Here is an 18,256-nt window from a genome sequence, read left to right on the forward strand (position 1 = left end):
AAAACAAAAGTGATGTCTTAACGGTGTGAAATTTTTGTCAGCGAAAGAAATCCTGACATTTCACAAGTGTATAAGTAATAAATTGTGTGAGACAGCTGTGGCAGGAGATACTGGGTGAGATGGAAGTAGTAGGATATACCGGGTGAGATAGGAACAGCAGCGTACTCTGGGTGAGATAGGAGCAGCAGGATACTCTGGGTGAGATAGGAACAGCAGGATACTCTGGGTGAGATAGGAGCAGCAAGATATACTGGGCGAGATAGAAGCAGCAGGATATGCTGGGTGAGATAGGAGCATCAGAATATACTGAGTGAGATAAGAGTAGCAGGATATACTGGATGAGATAGGAACAGCAGGATATACCGGGTGAGATAGGAACAGCAAGATATACTGGATGAGATGAGAGTAGCAGGATATACTGGATGAGATATGAGCAGCACGATATACTGGGTGAGATAGGAGCAGCAGAATATATTGGGTGAGATGGAAGTAGCAGGATATAACGGGTGAGATGAGAGTAGCAGGATATAACGGATGAGATAGGAGCAGCAAGATATACTGGGTAAGATAGGAGCAGCAGGATACACTGGGTGAGATAGGAGCAGCAAGATATACTGGATGAGATGGGAGCAACAGGATATAACGGATGAGATAGGAGCAGCAAGATATGCTGGGTGAGATGGAAGTAGCAGGATATAATGGATGAGATGAGAGTAGCAGGATATAACGGATGAGATAGGAGCAGCAAGATATACTGGGTAAGATAGGAGCAGCAGGATACACTGGGTGAGATAGGAGCAGCAAGATATACTGGGTCAGATAGGAGCAGCAGGATATACTGGGTGAGATAAGAGCAGCAAGATATGCTGGGTGAGATGGAAGTAGCAGGATATAACGGGTGAGATGAGCAACAGGATATACTGGGTGAAATGGGCGTAGAAGGATATACCAGATGAGATGAGAATAGCAGGATATACTGGGTGAGATGAAAGTAGCAGGATATACTGGGTGAGATGAGAGTAGCAGGATATACTGGGTGTTGTGGGATTAGCAGGATATACTGGGTGAGATGGAAGTAGCAGGATATACTGGGTGAGGTGGGAGTAGCAGGATATACTGGGTGAGATGAGAGTAGCAGGATATGCTGGGTGAGGTGGGAGTAGCAGGATATACTGGGTGAGATGAGAATAGCAGGATATACTGGGTGAGGTGGGAGTAGCAGGATATACTGGGTGAGATGAGAATAGCAGGATATACTGGGTGAGATGAGAGTAGCAGGATATACTGGGTGAGATGAGAATAGCAGGATATACTGGGTGAGATGAGAGTAGCAGGATATACTGGGTGAGATGAGAATAGCAGGATATACTGGGTGAGATGAGAGTAGCAGGATATACTGGGTGAGGTGGGAGTAGCAGGATATACTGGGTGAGATGAGAATAGCAGGATATACTGGGTGAGATGAGAGTACCAAAATGTACTTGTTGAAGTTAGAGTAGCATACTGGGTGAGATGGGGGTAGCCTGATATATTGGGCGAGATGGAAGTAACCCGGGTATACTGGGTGAGATGGGAGCAGTAGAGTATACTGGATGATGGGGAAGTAGCAGGGTACAGTGTACGAGATGGGAGTAGTGGGATATACTTGATGAGATGAGAGTAGCAAGGTACAATAAGTGAGATGGGAGCCCCAGGGTATACTGGGTGAGGTAGTAGTAGCAAGTTCCAATTTTGACAACTAATCGGTGTCGGGTTCCTGTATCATTTGCATCTTTCTTTTAGTACATGTAGATGTGAAGACCTCAAAGGATCACCATGAAACGTATCCCTCTGGCTTATAGTGTATACAATGCTACATTCTGTAAGACTTGACATATTTCGTAATTAAACGTTAATCAGATGATCAAAGGATGGGTTGCTTGCCTCTGGTGTTTCAATTTGATGTCCTTGTCCTTGGGAATCTTAATTTAATGTGGGTCATTAGTTTTAAACTGATAAAATCTCTGAATCACGCTCAGATCACCTTGATATGAATTTGTCTCAGTGTTGTCATCTCCAGTCCAAGGTGACTGATTCAATTTATTGTGTGCAGTGCAGGCCGGCCTAGGAAGTCGGGAGAACTGGAATCAAACCAGGGTAGGATCATACCAAAAGATTTGTTTGATGACTCACTTGGGGCTCAGCAGTGAGAGGTTAGACCAAGGAAACAGGGTGTCAGTATGATGTAACTGGATGGGTTGTCATGTCTGCTTTATTTGGCATGGACTCACCCTGTTACAAGAAGACACAGTATGTGTACATACACCTAACGACTCTAAGGCAACATACATGTACATTGTTCAGTATGGCTTACAAACCCAAGCATACATACATACATACATGGCTGAATTGAGGTCTTTGTTGGTTAGAGATCATTTCTACTTTTTTTCTTACATAGTGTCCAGTGTAAGGGTTTCCCTCAGCATGTAGGTGGAATCACTAAGTGTACCTTTCTATTGGGCTACACTTTCTGCCTTTGGCACTCACTGAAAATGCCGAAAACAGGCTAGGAAAACACCAGACTCTGATCCATTGTTATCAGAGTATGGGCACAATAGATGATTTGACCAACAAGCTTCCCACAAAACTAAATGTGACGGTCAACAAGTGTTACCGCACTAAAGATCAGAAAGAACAAAACTCACACAACTAAACCTATCAGATTTCTAGATATTATCTTGAAACTGGTTGTAGCAACAGGGTTATCATTACAGAGGCTACACTGTGTGGATATGAAACAAATTCTAGTGCGATAAATTAACGGAAACCTGCGACCTCAATGTCTAGCATTTACCTCAATGTCCAGCATTTACCTCAATGTCTAGCATTTACCTCAATGTCCAGCATTTACCTCAATGTCTAGCATTTACCTCAATGTCCAGCATTTACCTCAATGTCTAGCATTTACCTCAATGTCCAGCATTTACCTCAATGTCCAGCATTTACCTCAATGTCTAGCATTTACCTCAATGTCTAGCATTTAATCGCCAGCAGTACATGTCAATTTTCAAAATAATTAGGCAAAGGGGCCTCTAGCAAAAATAGTAGTTGACCTGTAGAATACTCTGACATGAGAAATATATCATTTATTTATACAAATAGAAAAAATTGTATTGAACAGCATGGGATAATGTCTACATCAAGTCATTATATCTCTTTGGCAAACTGCTGTAGAGATTTAGAATTGTCATATTTGGATATTGGTAGCAGATTGCCTACAGACCAGTGGTTACTAAACTGACAGTTCAAAGTGAAAGTGTAATAATTTGAATGTTAACCATAAGAAAGCATCGTCTGGCCGTAGCTTGTTGCTAGCTCCGACCAACTTCACCAAACCAGTCGATGGGCAATAGTTATTTTGACCAAGGGAATTCCTATATCTTGCTCTGTAGACACATCAAACTGGAAAATGGTAAAGGGATAAATAGCTTGGCTCCCATGTAGGCTGTAATGTGTACAGCTTTACATGCAATATATATGCAATTTAGTTTTCATTGTCACTGGGTCACTTTAGGAGGGTTTAAGGTCTTGGCAGGCTCTTGGCGACAAAGTCCTGACTCCCTGGGACTGGACATTTCTAAACTGTCAGTCAAGAACACCCATTTGACCAATCATACATGTAATCAATACTGTTGCAAATAGAGCCAGCCACATGTTGACATCACAATTGCTTTCATTAAGAGTGATAGCTAACATCAGGCTTGTGGGATCCCTCCACTGGCAGGAAGTTGCTGATCGTCCCGTTAATTTGAAGTGGCTGATGAAACTGCATGGTGACCATTTCTAGTTCCAATTACTTAACTGTAGTGACGGGTGATCACACGGCATCTCAGAGAGCCTCTCTGGCTGAGATGGTTGAAGTGTTGTCTGACTGGAACTATCAAGCACTTGACCATTGACGTCATGTGTGAATCCGGCTCTTTGGGGTAGGTTAGTGGTTAACTTTGACAGGCGCTCTGGTTTTCTCCACCCATAAACTTGACTGCTGTTCTATATGTGAATAATTCTCGAAAGCAGAGTTTTAACGTCAGTCAATCATGGCCTTGTACTGCCTACCCAGATACGGAAGTTCGCAATACATACAGGTCACTATTTTGCGTACACACTATCAAAATTCACAGGATTTCTGGATTTCTTTAAAATGAACGCAAAGTCATCCACTTAATCTGAAGTAATTCCTAAATTAGTATTCCAGAGACGTTCTGAAAATAATTTAAAAATTTTACAAGGTTTATCAACGAAATAAATAGCAAATGATCGTCAGTATATAGTCACTGATTTGGTGACATCATTTTGCCATGTTGTAGCTATCTAGAGTGACGTCACAAGACCTAGGCACTCTCCAGTACCATGGGTATTAAACAATGTGTCAGTGAAAAAAATAAAAACAAAAATGCCTGATACCCATCCAATGTATCAGTTGATAGGACCGTTGTTTCCTTTAGTTTGGCACTCGGTCAGGGCAATCTTCAAGGGCACAAGCATGGTGTTTTAGCAGTCCTGCTCATAAGCAGGCCTAGTCTAGTATTAGGCCTACTGTAGCTGGCTGTACCGCTATCAGGGAATTTACTGAACATAGCGGGTCCCTCTGATTTATAACAGACTCTTTCATGCAGAATTTGTTAAGAAATTTTTCGTAATACATCTTACATTTTTCGTAATACATCTTACATTTCCCTTACATCTAAGGGAAAATAATGCAATGTCAATATTTTTCTTCAAGCAACGACTCTCCAGAGGCAGTTTTCTGGACAGCTCACCCTGACAAGTTACTGCAGCCTCCTGCACACTTTGTGACACAGGCAGCCACTCTCAGTTCTCTGCTCATAAATGTGTGGTCCAAAATGCATCAGTTTAACACTTAAAGTACTGCGACTGAAAAATTCGATTTATTGTATCGATATCTGTCTGTCCACTATATGAAACCAAACTAACAATCGAGAGCTAATAGGTTTTTTGACGTGAAACCAATTATGAAAACTTTATAGAATTTTTTTAGATATTTGTCTGTGATATCTGTGCCCTATATCCTCTTTTCTATGTATATATATAGTGGCAGACTTCATGTTCACATTAAGTAGATACTTTTCCCATTTTGAGGCATAAAAGGTGTTGATTTAATGCTGGCCTTAAAGATCACTTGTCTGATCCCCCAATGTAACATACAAGTCTGTACGTCACATTTGGGGGAGGCTGTTAATAACTTAGCTAAATACATATAACTGAACTTGTTGGCAAACACCACAAAGTTTCTTTATTGATAACTTCTGATTTAACTGACATGCATGCCATGCTTGATAATAATGGTAGAATGTACATGGTAGAAAAGAAACTTTGTGATGTTACTCTGTCAGCTTCTATATGCCTTGTAAAGAACTTACCTCAGCAAAGCTGCATAAGTACATGTATCTTAAACCTCAACGTGCAGCCAGGCCTTACAATTCCATCATAATCTGCTTTGATAAACTGGTTTATATCCAATGTAATGTAGCTTCTGTATTATGTGTATTATTGACTCAGCCAGCAGACCAATGATACAACTCCCACCAAACATGTCCCTGTTCCCATTTCAACGTGGTTGATTGATGGGATAACTTGACAGGCAAAATGATGTAGTCAACAAATATTGAGTCTTCTAATAGGCAAATAAAGTAGTTTAACAGGCAGTTGCAATTGGTCAGATGATTTGGATTGACAGCAACAATCGGTCAAACAGCAAACAAATGATTCTACTGTGCTTACAGTATTCATGTACAGCTTGTGTATTACACCAGAATATCAGCTGAGAAATACGCAAGTCAAAACTGGTAGGACATAATGGTCCTAGACATTCACTTAACATTCATTTCAGCGAATGATGACTGGTAAATGTTGGTTTACCATATACATGTATGGACCAGGACCTGTTTCACAGAGCCTTTTGTGGTTAAAGTCTAGAAGTTCAATCCTCTACAAAAAAAAAAAAATAATAATAACTGAAGCTGTATTCTCAAACTAGGGCAAAATTGTACCACCACTGCATGAGAGGCGAGTGATCACTCGTTCTCCACTCGAAGGATATATTACACACTTTAGTTTTATTTGTTAATATGCAGTTTAGGACATGTAATGAGATATAACATTACAAAAAGTGGCAGGGAAAAAATTGCTTCAAAGTTCTGTCCCAGGGGTCGGTCTGGAAATAAAGTAGCTTGCAGAGGTTAATGTCAATGATGATCGCTGTTAAAAAGAACTCTGTGGGGGGGGGGGGGGGAGACTGAATAATTGGAGCGTTTTTCTGTCCGGCGAAGCCATGCAGTGTCTGAGCACGTCACCTTTCCTACATTGTATATACATGTACATGGGCTAGCAGCGTCCACATAAAATCATGTGCAGTGTAAGTGAATAGAGATCTCCACCATAGTAAATGTATAAACCATGGAAGGCATACAACCGTATCAGTTTGAACCGAGAATCTACAACATAATAGAGGAGGTATTGACAGTGACAGCTCAGAGCATTCCTATAGGGTCATTTGGAGAAAAGTTGGATCCACTTGTTTTCCTTGTTCGTTCTTGATGAAATATCACATCACATGGAAATTTGAGGAAGCCCACTCCTCGAAACCATCCCACTCTCCCAACTAAAATTGGCACCACAAACCATCTCTTGATGTAGGGAAATATCTATAAATGAATGTGATATTTGCTTAAACTAATCTCAGCAGAAAAAAACAAAATGGCTTCGACTGATCAGTTTAATATGCTCAGGTTCATCACTGTAGCAACCACGGTTCATTCGCATTTTGAGGGGGTGTTCGCCATGCTCCGAGCAAGATTAATGATGTAATTTCAGAAAAAATCGGACCATTGACGGAAAACATGCGTAAAATAGAGGGGTAATTAACAGCTGTTAAAAACACATACATTGGCATAATGTTCTTTATTTGGCTTTAATGGAAACATAGTCTTTGCTCTAGAGATTCTTATTTGAGGGATCTGCTATTTGTCATACATTCCTGTGTTTCAGACTCAAATTGGGTCTGTAAAAATGCACTTTCAGAAGGACGTAAAGGCCTTAACATGATACTTTTCATGCCAACATGTGACTTTGTGTGGCCCTTTATGGTTGACGAATCTAACAGAATCAAGCATAATATGTCACTTGAAAAAAAGCTAAACTTGAGGTTGAATATAGTAGGTTATTCGCATATTTATGCCAGCATATTAAAACATAAAAAGGTGTGATTTACTCTCACACTGCTCAACCAAAATGGCAAAGAAAGTAGATAACTGTTGGCCAGGCCTGTTTGATCAGCAGTCAAAATTTTTATTGATTTGATGCATATAATTAAGAGCTTAGTCAGGATTAGAATTTTAGGCTAAAGCTTGAAATATCTTTGTGAAATGGTCAAAACTACATGTAAATCATCATATGGGCCAGACTCAAATTCAGTTCAGTAATTACATGTAAGTTAACATACGGGCAAGACTCAAAATCAGTTCAGCAATTACATGTAAATCAACATACGGGCTAGACTCAAAATCAGTTCAGCAATTACATGTAAATCAACGTATGGGCCAGACTCAAAATCAGTTCATCAATTACATGTAAATCAACATATGGGCCAGACTCAAAATCAGTTCATCAATTACATGTAAATCAACATATGGGCCAGACTCAAAATCAGTTCATCAATTACATGTAAATCAACATATGGGCCAGACTCAAAATTAGTTCATCAATTACATGTAAATCAACATGTGCAGTGACACAGTGAAGTGACACAATTTGATTCTGATTGATTCATCTACCTTATATGGCCACTAAGAGTATTTTTGTGAAGTTTGATCATTTTTTTTTTTAGAAAAATTTAAGATAAAGACAAAAATCCATATTCATCAATCAAATCAAATTTTCTGTATTCACTAAGAATAGCTGATTTGAAATCATTGCCTTTCAGTATATATGACACTCATATATTTATGGTGTAAGACTTGTAACATATGAAAAATTATTCTGCGACTGGCTTTATAAATTTTAGGAACTGAATTACATTTGTTGAATCACTGAATGGTAACACCTGCACAGGCAAGGCTTAAACTGTAAAACATAATTATTTGTGCTATTCTGAAATAATAGCAGAAATTAGGTTTGATTTACACTAATCGATTCTAGTGTTGCAGTTAGCTAAGCCATTAGGCATAAGCTAGTGTAGCAGTTAACTAAGCCATTAGGCATACGCTAGTGTAGCAGTTAGCTAAACCATAGGGCATTTTCTAGTGTAGCAGTTATCTAAGCCATTGGGCATAAGCTGGTGTAGCAGTTAGCTAAGCCATTGGACATGAGCTAGTGTAGCAGTTAGCTAAGCCATTGGGCATGATCTAGTGTGGCAGCTAAGCCATTGGGTATAATCTAGTGTAGCAGTTAACTAAACCATTGGACATAAGCTGGTGTAGCAGTTAGCTAAACCATTGGACATGAGCTAGTGTAGCAGTTAGCTAAACCATTGGACATAAGCTGGTGTAGCAGTTAGCTAAACCATTGGACATGAGCTGGTGTAGCAGTTAGCTAAACCATTGGACATAAGCTGGTGTAACAGTTAGCTAAGCCATTAGGCATAATCTAGTGTGGCAGCTAAGCCATTGGGCATAAGCTAATGTAGCAGTTAACTAAGCCATTAGGCATACGCTAGTGTAGCAGTTAGCTAAACCATAAGGCATTTTCTAGTGTAGCAGTTATCTAAGCCATTGGGCATAAGCTAGTGTAGCAGCTAGCTAAGCCATTGGACATGAGCTAGTGTAACAGTTAGCTAAGCCATTGGGCATAATCTAGTGTAGCAGTTAGCTAAACCATTGGACATGAGCTAGTGTAGTAGTTAGCTAAACCATTGGACATGAGCTAGTGTAGCAGTTAGCTAAGCTGTTGGGCATAAGGTAGTGTAAGCCATTATTCAGGTTTAAATGTTCTAAACTAAGACTTGAATATTAACGTTTGACCATGTTTCATAAAACTGTTAATTCTTATTCCAAACCATTCCATATAGTATAGTAGTCTTGTAGACCAGTGGATAGGTACTGGGTTTAGCAGCAAACGCCTAATACCCAACCAAAGTGTATCAGTTTTGTTCCTTTTTCAAAGGGCCGATCTTCAAGGGCACAAGCATGGTGTTTTAGCAGCCCTGCTCATAAGCAGGCCTAGTCTGGTATTAGGCCTACTGTAGCTGGCTGTACTGACATCAGGGAATTTACCGAACACAGCTTATTTGGCTGATGTGAGATGTGATACTTGTGCATGTTAATGATGGTTAAACATAGAGTCAAGGTTGTTCACCTTGTCTGGAAAGTTGACATTTCATTCAGACATAAACAACTTTACCTACTCGGTGAAACTCTGGGGAGCAGGTGTCTCTAAAATCGGCGCCACTAACAAGACTGAATCTGCTCACTGCATGTGGCAGGTTTACACCTGCTTCTGGTTTATGCCCCCAATGTATTCACCAGCGACTTCTAGTGATAAAACTATTTCTAAATGGAAAGGAATGAATGCTAAAATTAGGAATAAATGACAGAGAGGAGTAAAACATTGCAGTGAGTGTATTTCACCATTATTTGAACATACGTCATAGTGAACATTTGCTATTAATTTACAGAGCAGTTTTACACTTGTGGACTTTTCAGATAAAGACAGTTCTATGTATGTTTACCTGTACTTATTTTATGGCAGTTGTTTAATAAGAAACTTTATGTGTTTGTTTGGACTTTGTTGTGCCAGTTTTCTTTCCAACAATGTTACTGATTCTTGTTGCTGGTATTAAATGTTAAATTTGTTTTGCCTCGAAAAGACAATACAGCAGAAAAAAGGCTGATGTAGTTTCAAGTTAGAATTTAATCATTGGTCCAATCTTTAGATTACATGGAACTGTTAGAACATTTCCCTATTTAAAAAAAATTATTGTATGGAAGCCCAGAAACCAAGGTTATGGAGAACTAGGAAGCACTGTGAGATGTGAAAATGTACAAATTCCCTCGATAACTAGATACAAAGAGTCAGTACTCTGCATTTGTGTCCTTTCGTTTAATAGTGAAGAAATGTTAAATAAAATTCTTTGGTTCAAATTCTGATCTGGATTCCTGCCAAAAATTTCATTATTTAGGCACAAAAGTTCATACAGATCCATAATTTTTTTGTAAAGCTGCTCCGAACACAAGCATGTTACCCAACTTTCTTCTGCAGGAGTAATGAAAAATACAGGCAAATGCTGTGTATTTTGGACTGAAGAACATTCAATGTGGCTGGTGACTTAACCCTAGGCAGTGGAAGACATTCTCCGTCCTAAATGTCATAATTGGCGTTTTTTCTGTTGTGTAGACCTTGACACAGTTAGTCATCTAATGCGCAATATATTGGAGCTTGATTTGAGTAACCTTGATCTTGACAGCCGGAAGAAAAACGAAAAAAATCATCTGAAGCTTTTTTCACCTTACAATGTATAAATTTATCCAGAGGCTTAGTACAAATACTCCATAGTTTATGATTAGCTAAGACTACCGGTATTCTGGAAATTGTTTATTGGGAAGTAATGTCATCTAAATAAGAAGGCATGTTGATATGCTTGGGGAAGAAATCTATTTCTGGATATAAAAATATTACCGCTAGACAGCAAAATTTCAGGTATTGTACAGATAAAATTTCCATACAAGATAGGATTTGGCTTTTTTTTAATGTATCAACCATACGGCTTTTCTGTCAGTATTTTGATGATATCTTTGAGTGATCATTTGGGAGTCAGTAAATATTAATAACAGTTCATCACGTAGCTCTGTTGTATATGTGATGTCCTGATTGTCAACATTGTCAGCTCCCAGCAGCTGAGCTAATTAAACTGGAGAAAAAAAAAGACAGTCCTCTGCCACATAGATTTCTTTCCGTAGTTATATTTGGAAGACTTTTTTTTAACATGGCTTTCATTCGTTGAAGTACCAGTTGTATTTATTCTCAATTTTATTTAAAACTGAAACTAGTGCTGTATTAGAAAAAAAGCCAGCAAATTAGCCATTAGATTGATCAATGCTGGTGCTATACATGTACAACTCTACCACGATATTCAGGCAGTTTCACTGGAAAATGTGACTAATCCTGCTTTAGATACCAGTCGCCAAAGCAGTTTAATTTATTTGTTTTTTTCCTTAAATGATGGCCAGTTTTTTGGGGGGTGGGGAAAATGGAGTACTAGCAGGCCTGAGTGAAATACAAGCAACTTAACCACCAAGTCACAATTTAATAAGTCGCCCAAGCAATTTGAAGCTAATAGCATTCGATATTTTGCATGGCTGATGTACCCTAATTATGTTATAATTTGCAGTTGTGTGCAAGTATAAAGACAAAAAGGTTTGCTTTTCCTTGGTTTCTGAGATTCATTAAGATTTAGATAACTCAAATTTGTGTGGCAAAATTTAATGTCATTGACATGCGTTTGCATTATGAAATGCCTTATGATGAGAGAGCTATGGGGTGTAGAGAAATAATTTGCGCAGTGTTATGAGGCTTGCATCTTTAGTGACACAAGCAAATAATTTTAGCCTCATTTTGATAACAATTGTATGCGTAAATTTCACTGAAAAATGTGCATTAGTGGTTGACAAATTTGAGGATTTATAGTAATTGATAAATTGATTGCTGCAATAGTTTCAGTGAACTTCGTGCCATTTTTGTATTTACACTCAGTGGATGGATTTTCATGTATCATGTTGATTGTTTTTTTGTTTTTTTTTGTTTTTGTTTTTTTTTTTTTCTTCATTGCCATAATTGTTAGAGTATTAATTTGCTCTTCTTGGTCATATTGCAAATTATACCTTGTTACATGTATATGCTTTTGTACTGTATATGTCAGCTATAGCTTTATTTATGCCTCTTATTTTCAACATCGTTTTACAACATTAGGTGTGGTTCTTTTTAAACTTGATTCTCATCTCTAGACTATGAGCTTTATTGAAATGGATGTTTTATAAGCATTTCTAGGGTTTATAGGCTGGTGGATCTTGGAATATACAAGTTACAGTTTCTTTATAGTAAATTAGACTTTAAGTACTTATCAGAGATCAGAAGAAGTACCTCATTAGTTCATTCCCTCAACCAACCACACAGCCCGGCCGTCCTGACTTGCCCCCAATCCACCCACAGAGCATTTGGATTAATATCTGGAGGAAACTGAATCCTGAAACCGTTGTGCCTTAATCATCAAACAGCCGGCAAATGTCTTGTTTTAAATCCACAGCCAATGTATGGAGCGATGCAATCGAACAACCCTCACATTTTACATGTTTAGACATTGTTCGTGGTTAGTCATTGTCTACTGTAAGTTAAACTTTAAGAGATATGTGAAAGGCTTGGTTTTTATTTCTTAATGGGGAATTTTAGGATGTGGCATAACATATAAATGTACAATAAAGTTTCTCAGCTTTCTCCTTGGGGCATGCAAATGGCTACAGTTACCTAATGTACCCTAAAACCATACTCTTTGTTTTATAGTACCTTACCTATATCCCTTAAGTGCAGCCACTGGCCATTGTAGCATGGTAACAGCTGTTTTATGTATCTTATGTCATGCACAGAACCCTTAATGCTGGGTTTGTCTAAATTTGTCTATGTTCCTTGTTTTTCCTGAGTAAGATAGTTCTCCTGATCTGAGAAAAGTGTTTTGAGGCTTAATGACATTCATTGGATACTTAAAGAAACCTTGCCTAGACAGTTTTACACTTGACGTAGAGGTCGCACGTTGGAATCTAGCTCTCGCTAGTTTGGCTTCAGCTTCGATTCAGTGGGTTTGTCGGGTACATGGCACAGAGCACCTGATTTTCTCAACCCATAAACCTGACCATCATTATATAAGTGAAAAAAATTTTCATTAAATGCCAAACAAATAAATAAGAATGAGAAAAGAAAATAAGAAGTAAAGAAGTTGATGTGTGACAGTCTAATCACTCTTGTCCATGGTCACCTGCCGGTTAATTATTCCCCTTGTCAAATGGTACAATAGAATTTGGGGGTGGGGGTGGGGGTTGGGTGGTTAGAAATTGTCACAGATGGGAAAATATTGATAATGTAAATTGTTCCATTGCCTGCACCAAATTTTCCCAAATATTATGACGTGAAAAGATATGAAGAGCCATTAGCCTTGTGTCTTATGTTTTCGATATAATGCAGCTCTCCCTGTTGACACAAATATGCCATGTTCAGAGCACACTTATAGGCTGTTATGTAAGGTAGTGGAATCATGAAGACCCACAGTGAATCCTTAACACAAGGATAAACTATCCATTATCTTGTTGACGAGGTCTGTTGTCATGGAAATGTTATCTTGATCAATGCTACTCAACACCTCACTGAATATATGCACCACTGCCCTTGACACTACAAGCCATCGACTACAAGACTCCTCAGCCTTGCATCAGACATTGATGTTTGTCAGTGTTTGTAATTATGGCAAAACTGTAGCTCAGGGACTGGTTTCCACCATCCATGTACCCAACCCAACGTTTCCTACATAGTGGATTCCTACATATACCTACATATATGCATGCACATGGAGTAACTAGCTCATAAAATAAACAAAAATATTGAGAAAGCTAATGAACAATAGTTTGTTGATGACCATGCAAGCTATACTGAACACTTCTGTTTTTGAAATATTTCACAAGATAATGCATTGATTTTTGTTGATTTAGTGTCGAGAGATGGCCAAGAGCAAAACCCTACACCAGTGTACATTCCGGTCTCCAAAACCAAAGTGTTGTCGATTTCAAGCCTATTCACCATTTTGACCCATCAGACAGGTGTGGCCCTATTTGTAATATTCAGGTCTTCCCAGGCACTCCTCACCCTCAGGTGTAAAAAAGGTTAGGGTACAGTACAAGTTCTGTCAAAAGGCACGATGCCATAGATGCCACCAAGTGAACGAGCCCGCACTATTTACATGCTCGACGCTGGCGACCTTTTGAGCTGTCGTCAGAGCCCTTAACGATTAATTATCTCAGAAGACGTCGTGAAGAATTCGGCACGACAACTGATCACCTGCTTGACCATTGACTGCGTGTAACGGTCGCAGACCAAGACTGCCATAATCGCCTCCTCCACATCCGTGACCGTTTCAGGCCGGCCACTGCCACAGCTAATGAAACAGTCGGGCTCCATAATAACCAGATTTCTGTTCAAACGGTTTGGAATGGCCTCAGAGAAGCGAACCCTGTGCCCATTTAGTCATCCCACATGCCCTGGGGTAACATTTCAGCACGACAATGCCCATCCCCAAGTTGCTGCTGTATGCAGAGCATTTCCACAACCCGAAAACATTGTGTTTGACTGGCCAGCATATTCACCCATCTGTCCCCAACTGAACACTTGCGAGATGTTCTCCACCGCATTTCAGTTCCGGGGTGACATCGGAGAGTTGCATTTGGCCCTCACACGAAAGTGGGAAAACATTCTGCAACTCACAATTGACCATTTCATTAGGTCTGCGTTGATGACGTGTAGCAGTGCTGTAGGCAAACGGCAGACATACTCGGTACTGAAGTGTGGAATTTCCCAAACTGACCCCACCCCTGTTTCCTAACCTGCCACAGTGTCACCATCGGTTGTCTGTTTCCATCATTTATGGAAATGCATTGCTAAGAGTCCATTTTATGCCCCCCTGAAAAACGATGTTAAAAGGAATTTGATAAGGCAGTTAATTTTATCAAAATATTGAGTGTTGTGTTTGTATTTTCGTTCAGTATAGATAAGCTGAGTAAGGAAATGTACATATGTTTAATACATCCCAGGGTTATATTGCCGTTTTGGCATCTGCGGTGTACTGGAAAACAGAGCCCTATTCTCCAGAGAAGTCTTGAGTGTGTCCCCTTTTCCTTGTCTTTGTCCCTTTGTGAACTGCAGGAAGCTACCAATAGTGTTGCATGTTTGAATTGTTCCTCCAGCTCGGCAGTTTATTTGACAGGCATATGTACACGTACTAAGCATCTGTCTCACTATTTTTCACAGACTCTACCTTTTGTAAAAAAAAAAAAATTACTAAACTGAAGTGAAATTCGTAGATCATTTTATATTAGGTTTTATTTATTTATTTTTTGTTTTTGGTTAATTTTCTAAATCTAATATTTCTCACCCAATAAGGATTATGATCTAATAGGAAGGCAGCATGTTTTTTAATCACGTCGTTTTGTCTTTATTGTGACATGATTATGATGATCTGGGAAACGAACGTTTGACGCCATTAAAATGGCGCCAAGGCCCGTTTGTCAGGTCCCTATAAGTTAGCATGGAAACACCTGTTCAATATTGAATGGGGACAATTAGAGCACATTTTTTTCTGTGATTTCTTTGTAAATGGGTCATGGTTTACTTATTTACAAAGATTATGGAGAAACAATGAAGAGCAGAATTCTTGTGAATTCCAATATATGTGTAGTATGCAAAAAAAAAATAAATAAATAAAACAACAACAACAAATATAACAACATGGTTACTGGTAAGGAATAATGCCAGTCATAATGACACCAGAAATCTGAATGAATGCTCATTCATCTTAAGAATTGCCTTTCTCCCAGCTGATCAGTCTGTAACCAATGAGGGATGTCACATGGTTAAATTCCTCTCTGTCTGAAGATTTGTACAGGTGTGAGGTTATGGTTTCCCCCTAAGTTCTGCTTGGTTTCCCCCTATGTTCTGCTTGGTTTCATCAACCAATAAACATGACCACCGTTTATTAAAGTGAAATATTATTGAGTACAGTACAGATCCCTAATCAAATAAATAAACAGGTAAAAAAAAGTATGCTGAAATGGGGTCTGATTACATAAAATATTGACAAGTGTATGTTTATCTTTTAAAATATTTTCAAGTTTCCACGATGATGTTTTTGGCACCAGTCATGCACAAAATTATCAGACACTTAAAATGTATTAGTAGAACTTCAGTATACCTTCTATATTAACAATGATAAAGTGCTGTGTTGTGGAGATATAGGTACAAGTATTACATTTTACCGTTTAAAGGGAATGAAAAACTTGTCTGGTACATATAATAAACAAACTAATACTGTATACTGAGTGCTAGGAAATGTCAGGCCTGAGTAAGGGAAACTCTGGTCCAAGCCGAAATATAGCTGCTAAAGCAGCGATGCTGGGGTTCAAGCCAGTATTTCCAGCCTATCTGGCGTCACGTCCTGTTAATTGAATTGTGGCTTAATGCGTTGATATATAACCAATTTAATTAGAAAGCGTATATTCTTTGTAGCCATCCATACAGTGTATTACACCATATATTTATTTATTTCATTGGTGTTTTATGCCGTACTCAAGAATATTTCACTTATATGCGACCAGCATTATGGTGGGAGGAAACCGGGCAGAGCCCGGGGGAAACCCACGACCATCCGCAGGTTGCTGGAAGACCTTCCCACGTACGACCGGAGAGGAAGCCAGCATGTCAGTACATGTACCTGCTCCAGCTAGTTTAATCAGACAGCATGCTGGCTTTCTCTGTGGTTGTACAGGGGAAGATCTGTCAGCAACCTGTATATGGTCATGGGTTTCCCCCTTGCTCTGCCCAGTTTCCTCCCTCCATAGTCTGGCCACCATAATGTAAGTGACATTCTTGAGTATATCGCAAAACTCAAAAAGGAAATCAATCAATCAGTCAAACCGTGTGTTGTAAAGATCACAGCCAATTACATCATTATAGTTATACAGTGTATAATAATATATAAATGATATGATCAAAGACGAACTGAAAGGTAGAAGAGAGAAAGTGTATTTGTGGACATCTTCATGTTTAGCTGTTTATTTTAAGCACACTTTATTTCATAACTAAGCTTGGAATTGCTTAAGTCTGATGGGGAGGTTAGGACTATTGACTAATTACTTACTTGCCAACAGGAATGAAACTAACAAAATTTGTTGCATACATATACCTGTAGATCTTAGAGATGCTTGTGATCACCTGGTCATGTGTTCATGTACATGCAGCATGTTATGAAATCTGGATAACCCAGTTATAGGCTTCAGTGCTGATGTCTCCGATTGGTCGGCTGTCCAGTTTTGCTAACAGAATAGACCCTGTCTATCTAAAATAATCTCTTTTTCAGAAACAAATGCTTACAGACAGATTCTACAGAGGACGGTAGTGACGGTAATGATTGCACTGTTTAGAGGTACCAACTGTACTGATTCATTCAGGTGAACACATGAGACAGCTGGGTTAATCAAGCAGCATATGAAAGTCAGACACAGAGGGTTTTCTTTGTGTGGGATCACTGCAGCTTCATTGTCTCGTGCGGGCCCTCCACACGTGAATTAAAACTGGGCGTGGGCTATAAAAAAATTAGGGACAGACGTCTGACGCCTTCGTACTTTTTTTGTCTTTTGAAGAAAACTTGTTTCATTCCACTGTAATTGGATTTGTTTGGGTGCAACCAATATGTCTGCAACATAAAACCCCAGGCATACATACATGCATACATTCAAATTTGTATTGGAAGCCTGCATTTATTTGTCTTTTAAGATGAACTATATTTGCACAAGGCATTTCCAGGATTTAAGGATTACAAAAAGTGCTGAAACTGTCATAATATTTAACTTCATAAATGATTGATGATCACTGGTTCTCCAAGAATTATGTACATTTCTGTATTTTATGATGTGGATTTCTATCTTATTCAACGCTCCCAATGCTTTACTCTAGCTGTTTGGGTGTTGAACCCTATCCCATTATTGACCTTGACTTTTGTCATATTAGATACTTAAATGTTCTTTATATGTTAAAGTGTTGAAAATGGTATCCTTGCCCATTTCACTCTTGTCTTGTTTTTTTTGTGTGTGTGAATGTGTTGTCAACAGTCTAATACGATTAACTGAACTTAAGACCTATTTGTTTTTTATTTCTCTTTTAACAGATGAAAGCTAAGAATTACGAGAGAGTTGAGAAGGTGAGACTGAGCACAAATAGATAAACATGAACACATTATTATAGTTTCATTGACAAAAACTTTGATCATTAATTCGATTTTGATAATAAATGTAGTAGTAAGTGTAACAAATATACAAATTTTATAAATGTATATTTTTTTATTTTTATTTTATTGAGATGATAACATACAACTGGCAGGACTTTCTTACATTGTTACATTGTCATAATATATTTAATTGATGATCATTGATGGAGTAAAACTATCGTACATAAA

The 18,256-nt window shown here is 38.6% G+C and overlaps 1 protein-coding gene across 1 annotated transcript in view; it reads left to right on the forward strand.

Annotated features, from left to right (window-relative positions):
* Window positions 1–18,256, forward strand: part of LOC135469185 (cleavage stimulation factor subunit 3-like) — a 53,542-nt gene that overhangs the window by 16,852 nt on the left and 18,434 nt on the right. The window contains exon 4 of the mRNA XM_064747732.1: window positions 17,969–18,001. Coding sequence (XP_064603802.1) covers window positions 17,969–18,001 — 33 coding nt within the window. The remainder of the gene's footprint in view (window positions 1–17,968; window positions 18,002–18,256) is intronic.

The sequence above is a fragment of the Liolophura sinensis genome, chromosome 1 (assembly GCF_032854445.1).
Source record: "Liolophura sinensis isolate JHLJ2023 chromosome 1, CUHK_Ljap_v2, whole genome shotgun sequence".
In the NCBI taxonomy this organism is placed as follows: Eukaryota; Metazoa; Mollusca; class Polyplacophora; order Chitonida; family Chitonidae; genus Liolophura; species Liolophura sinensis.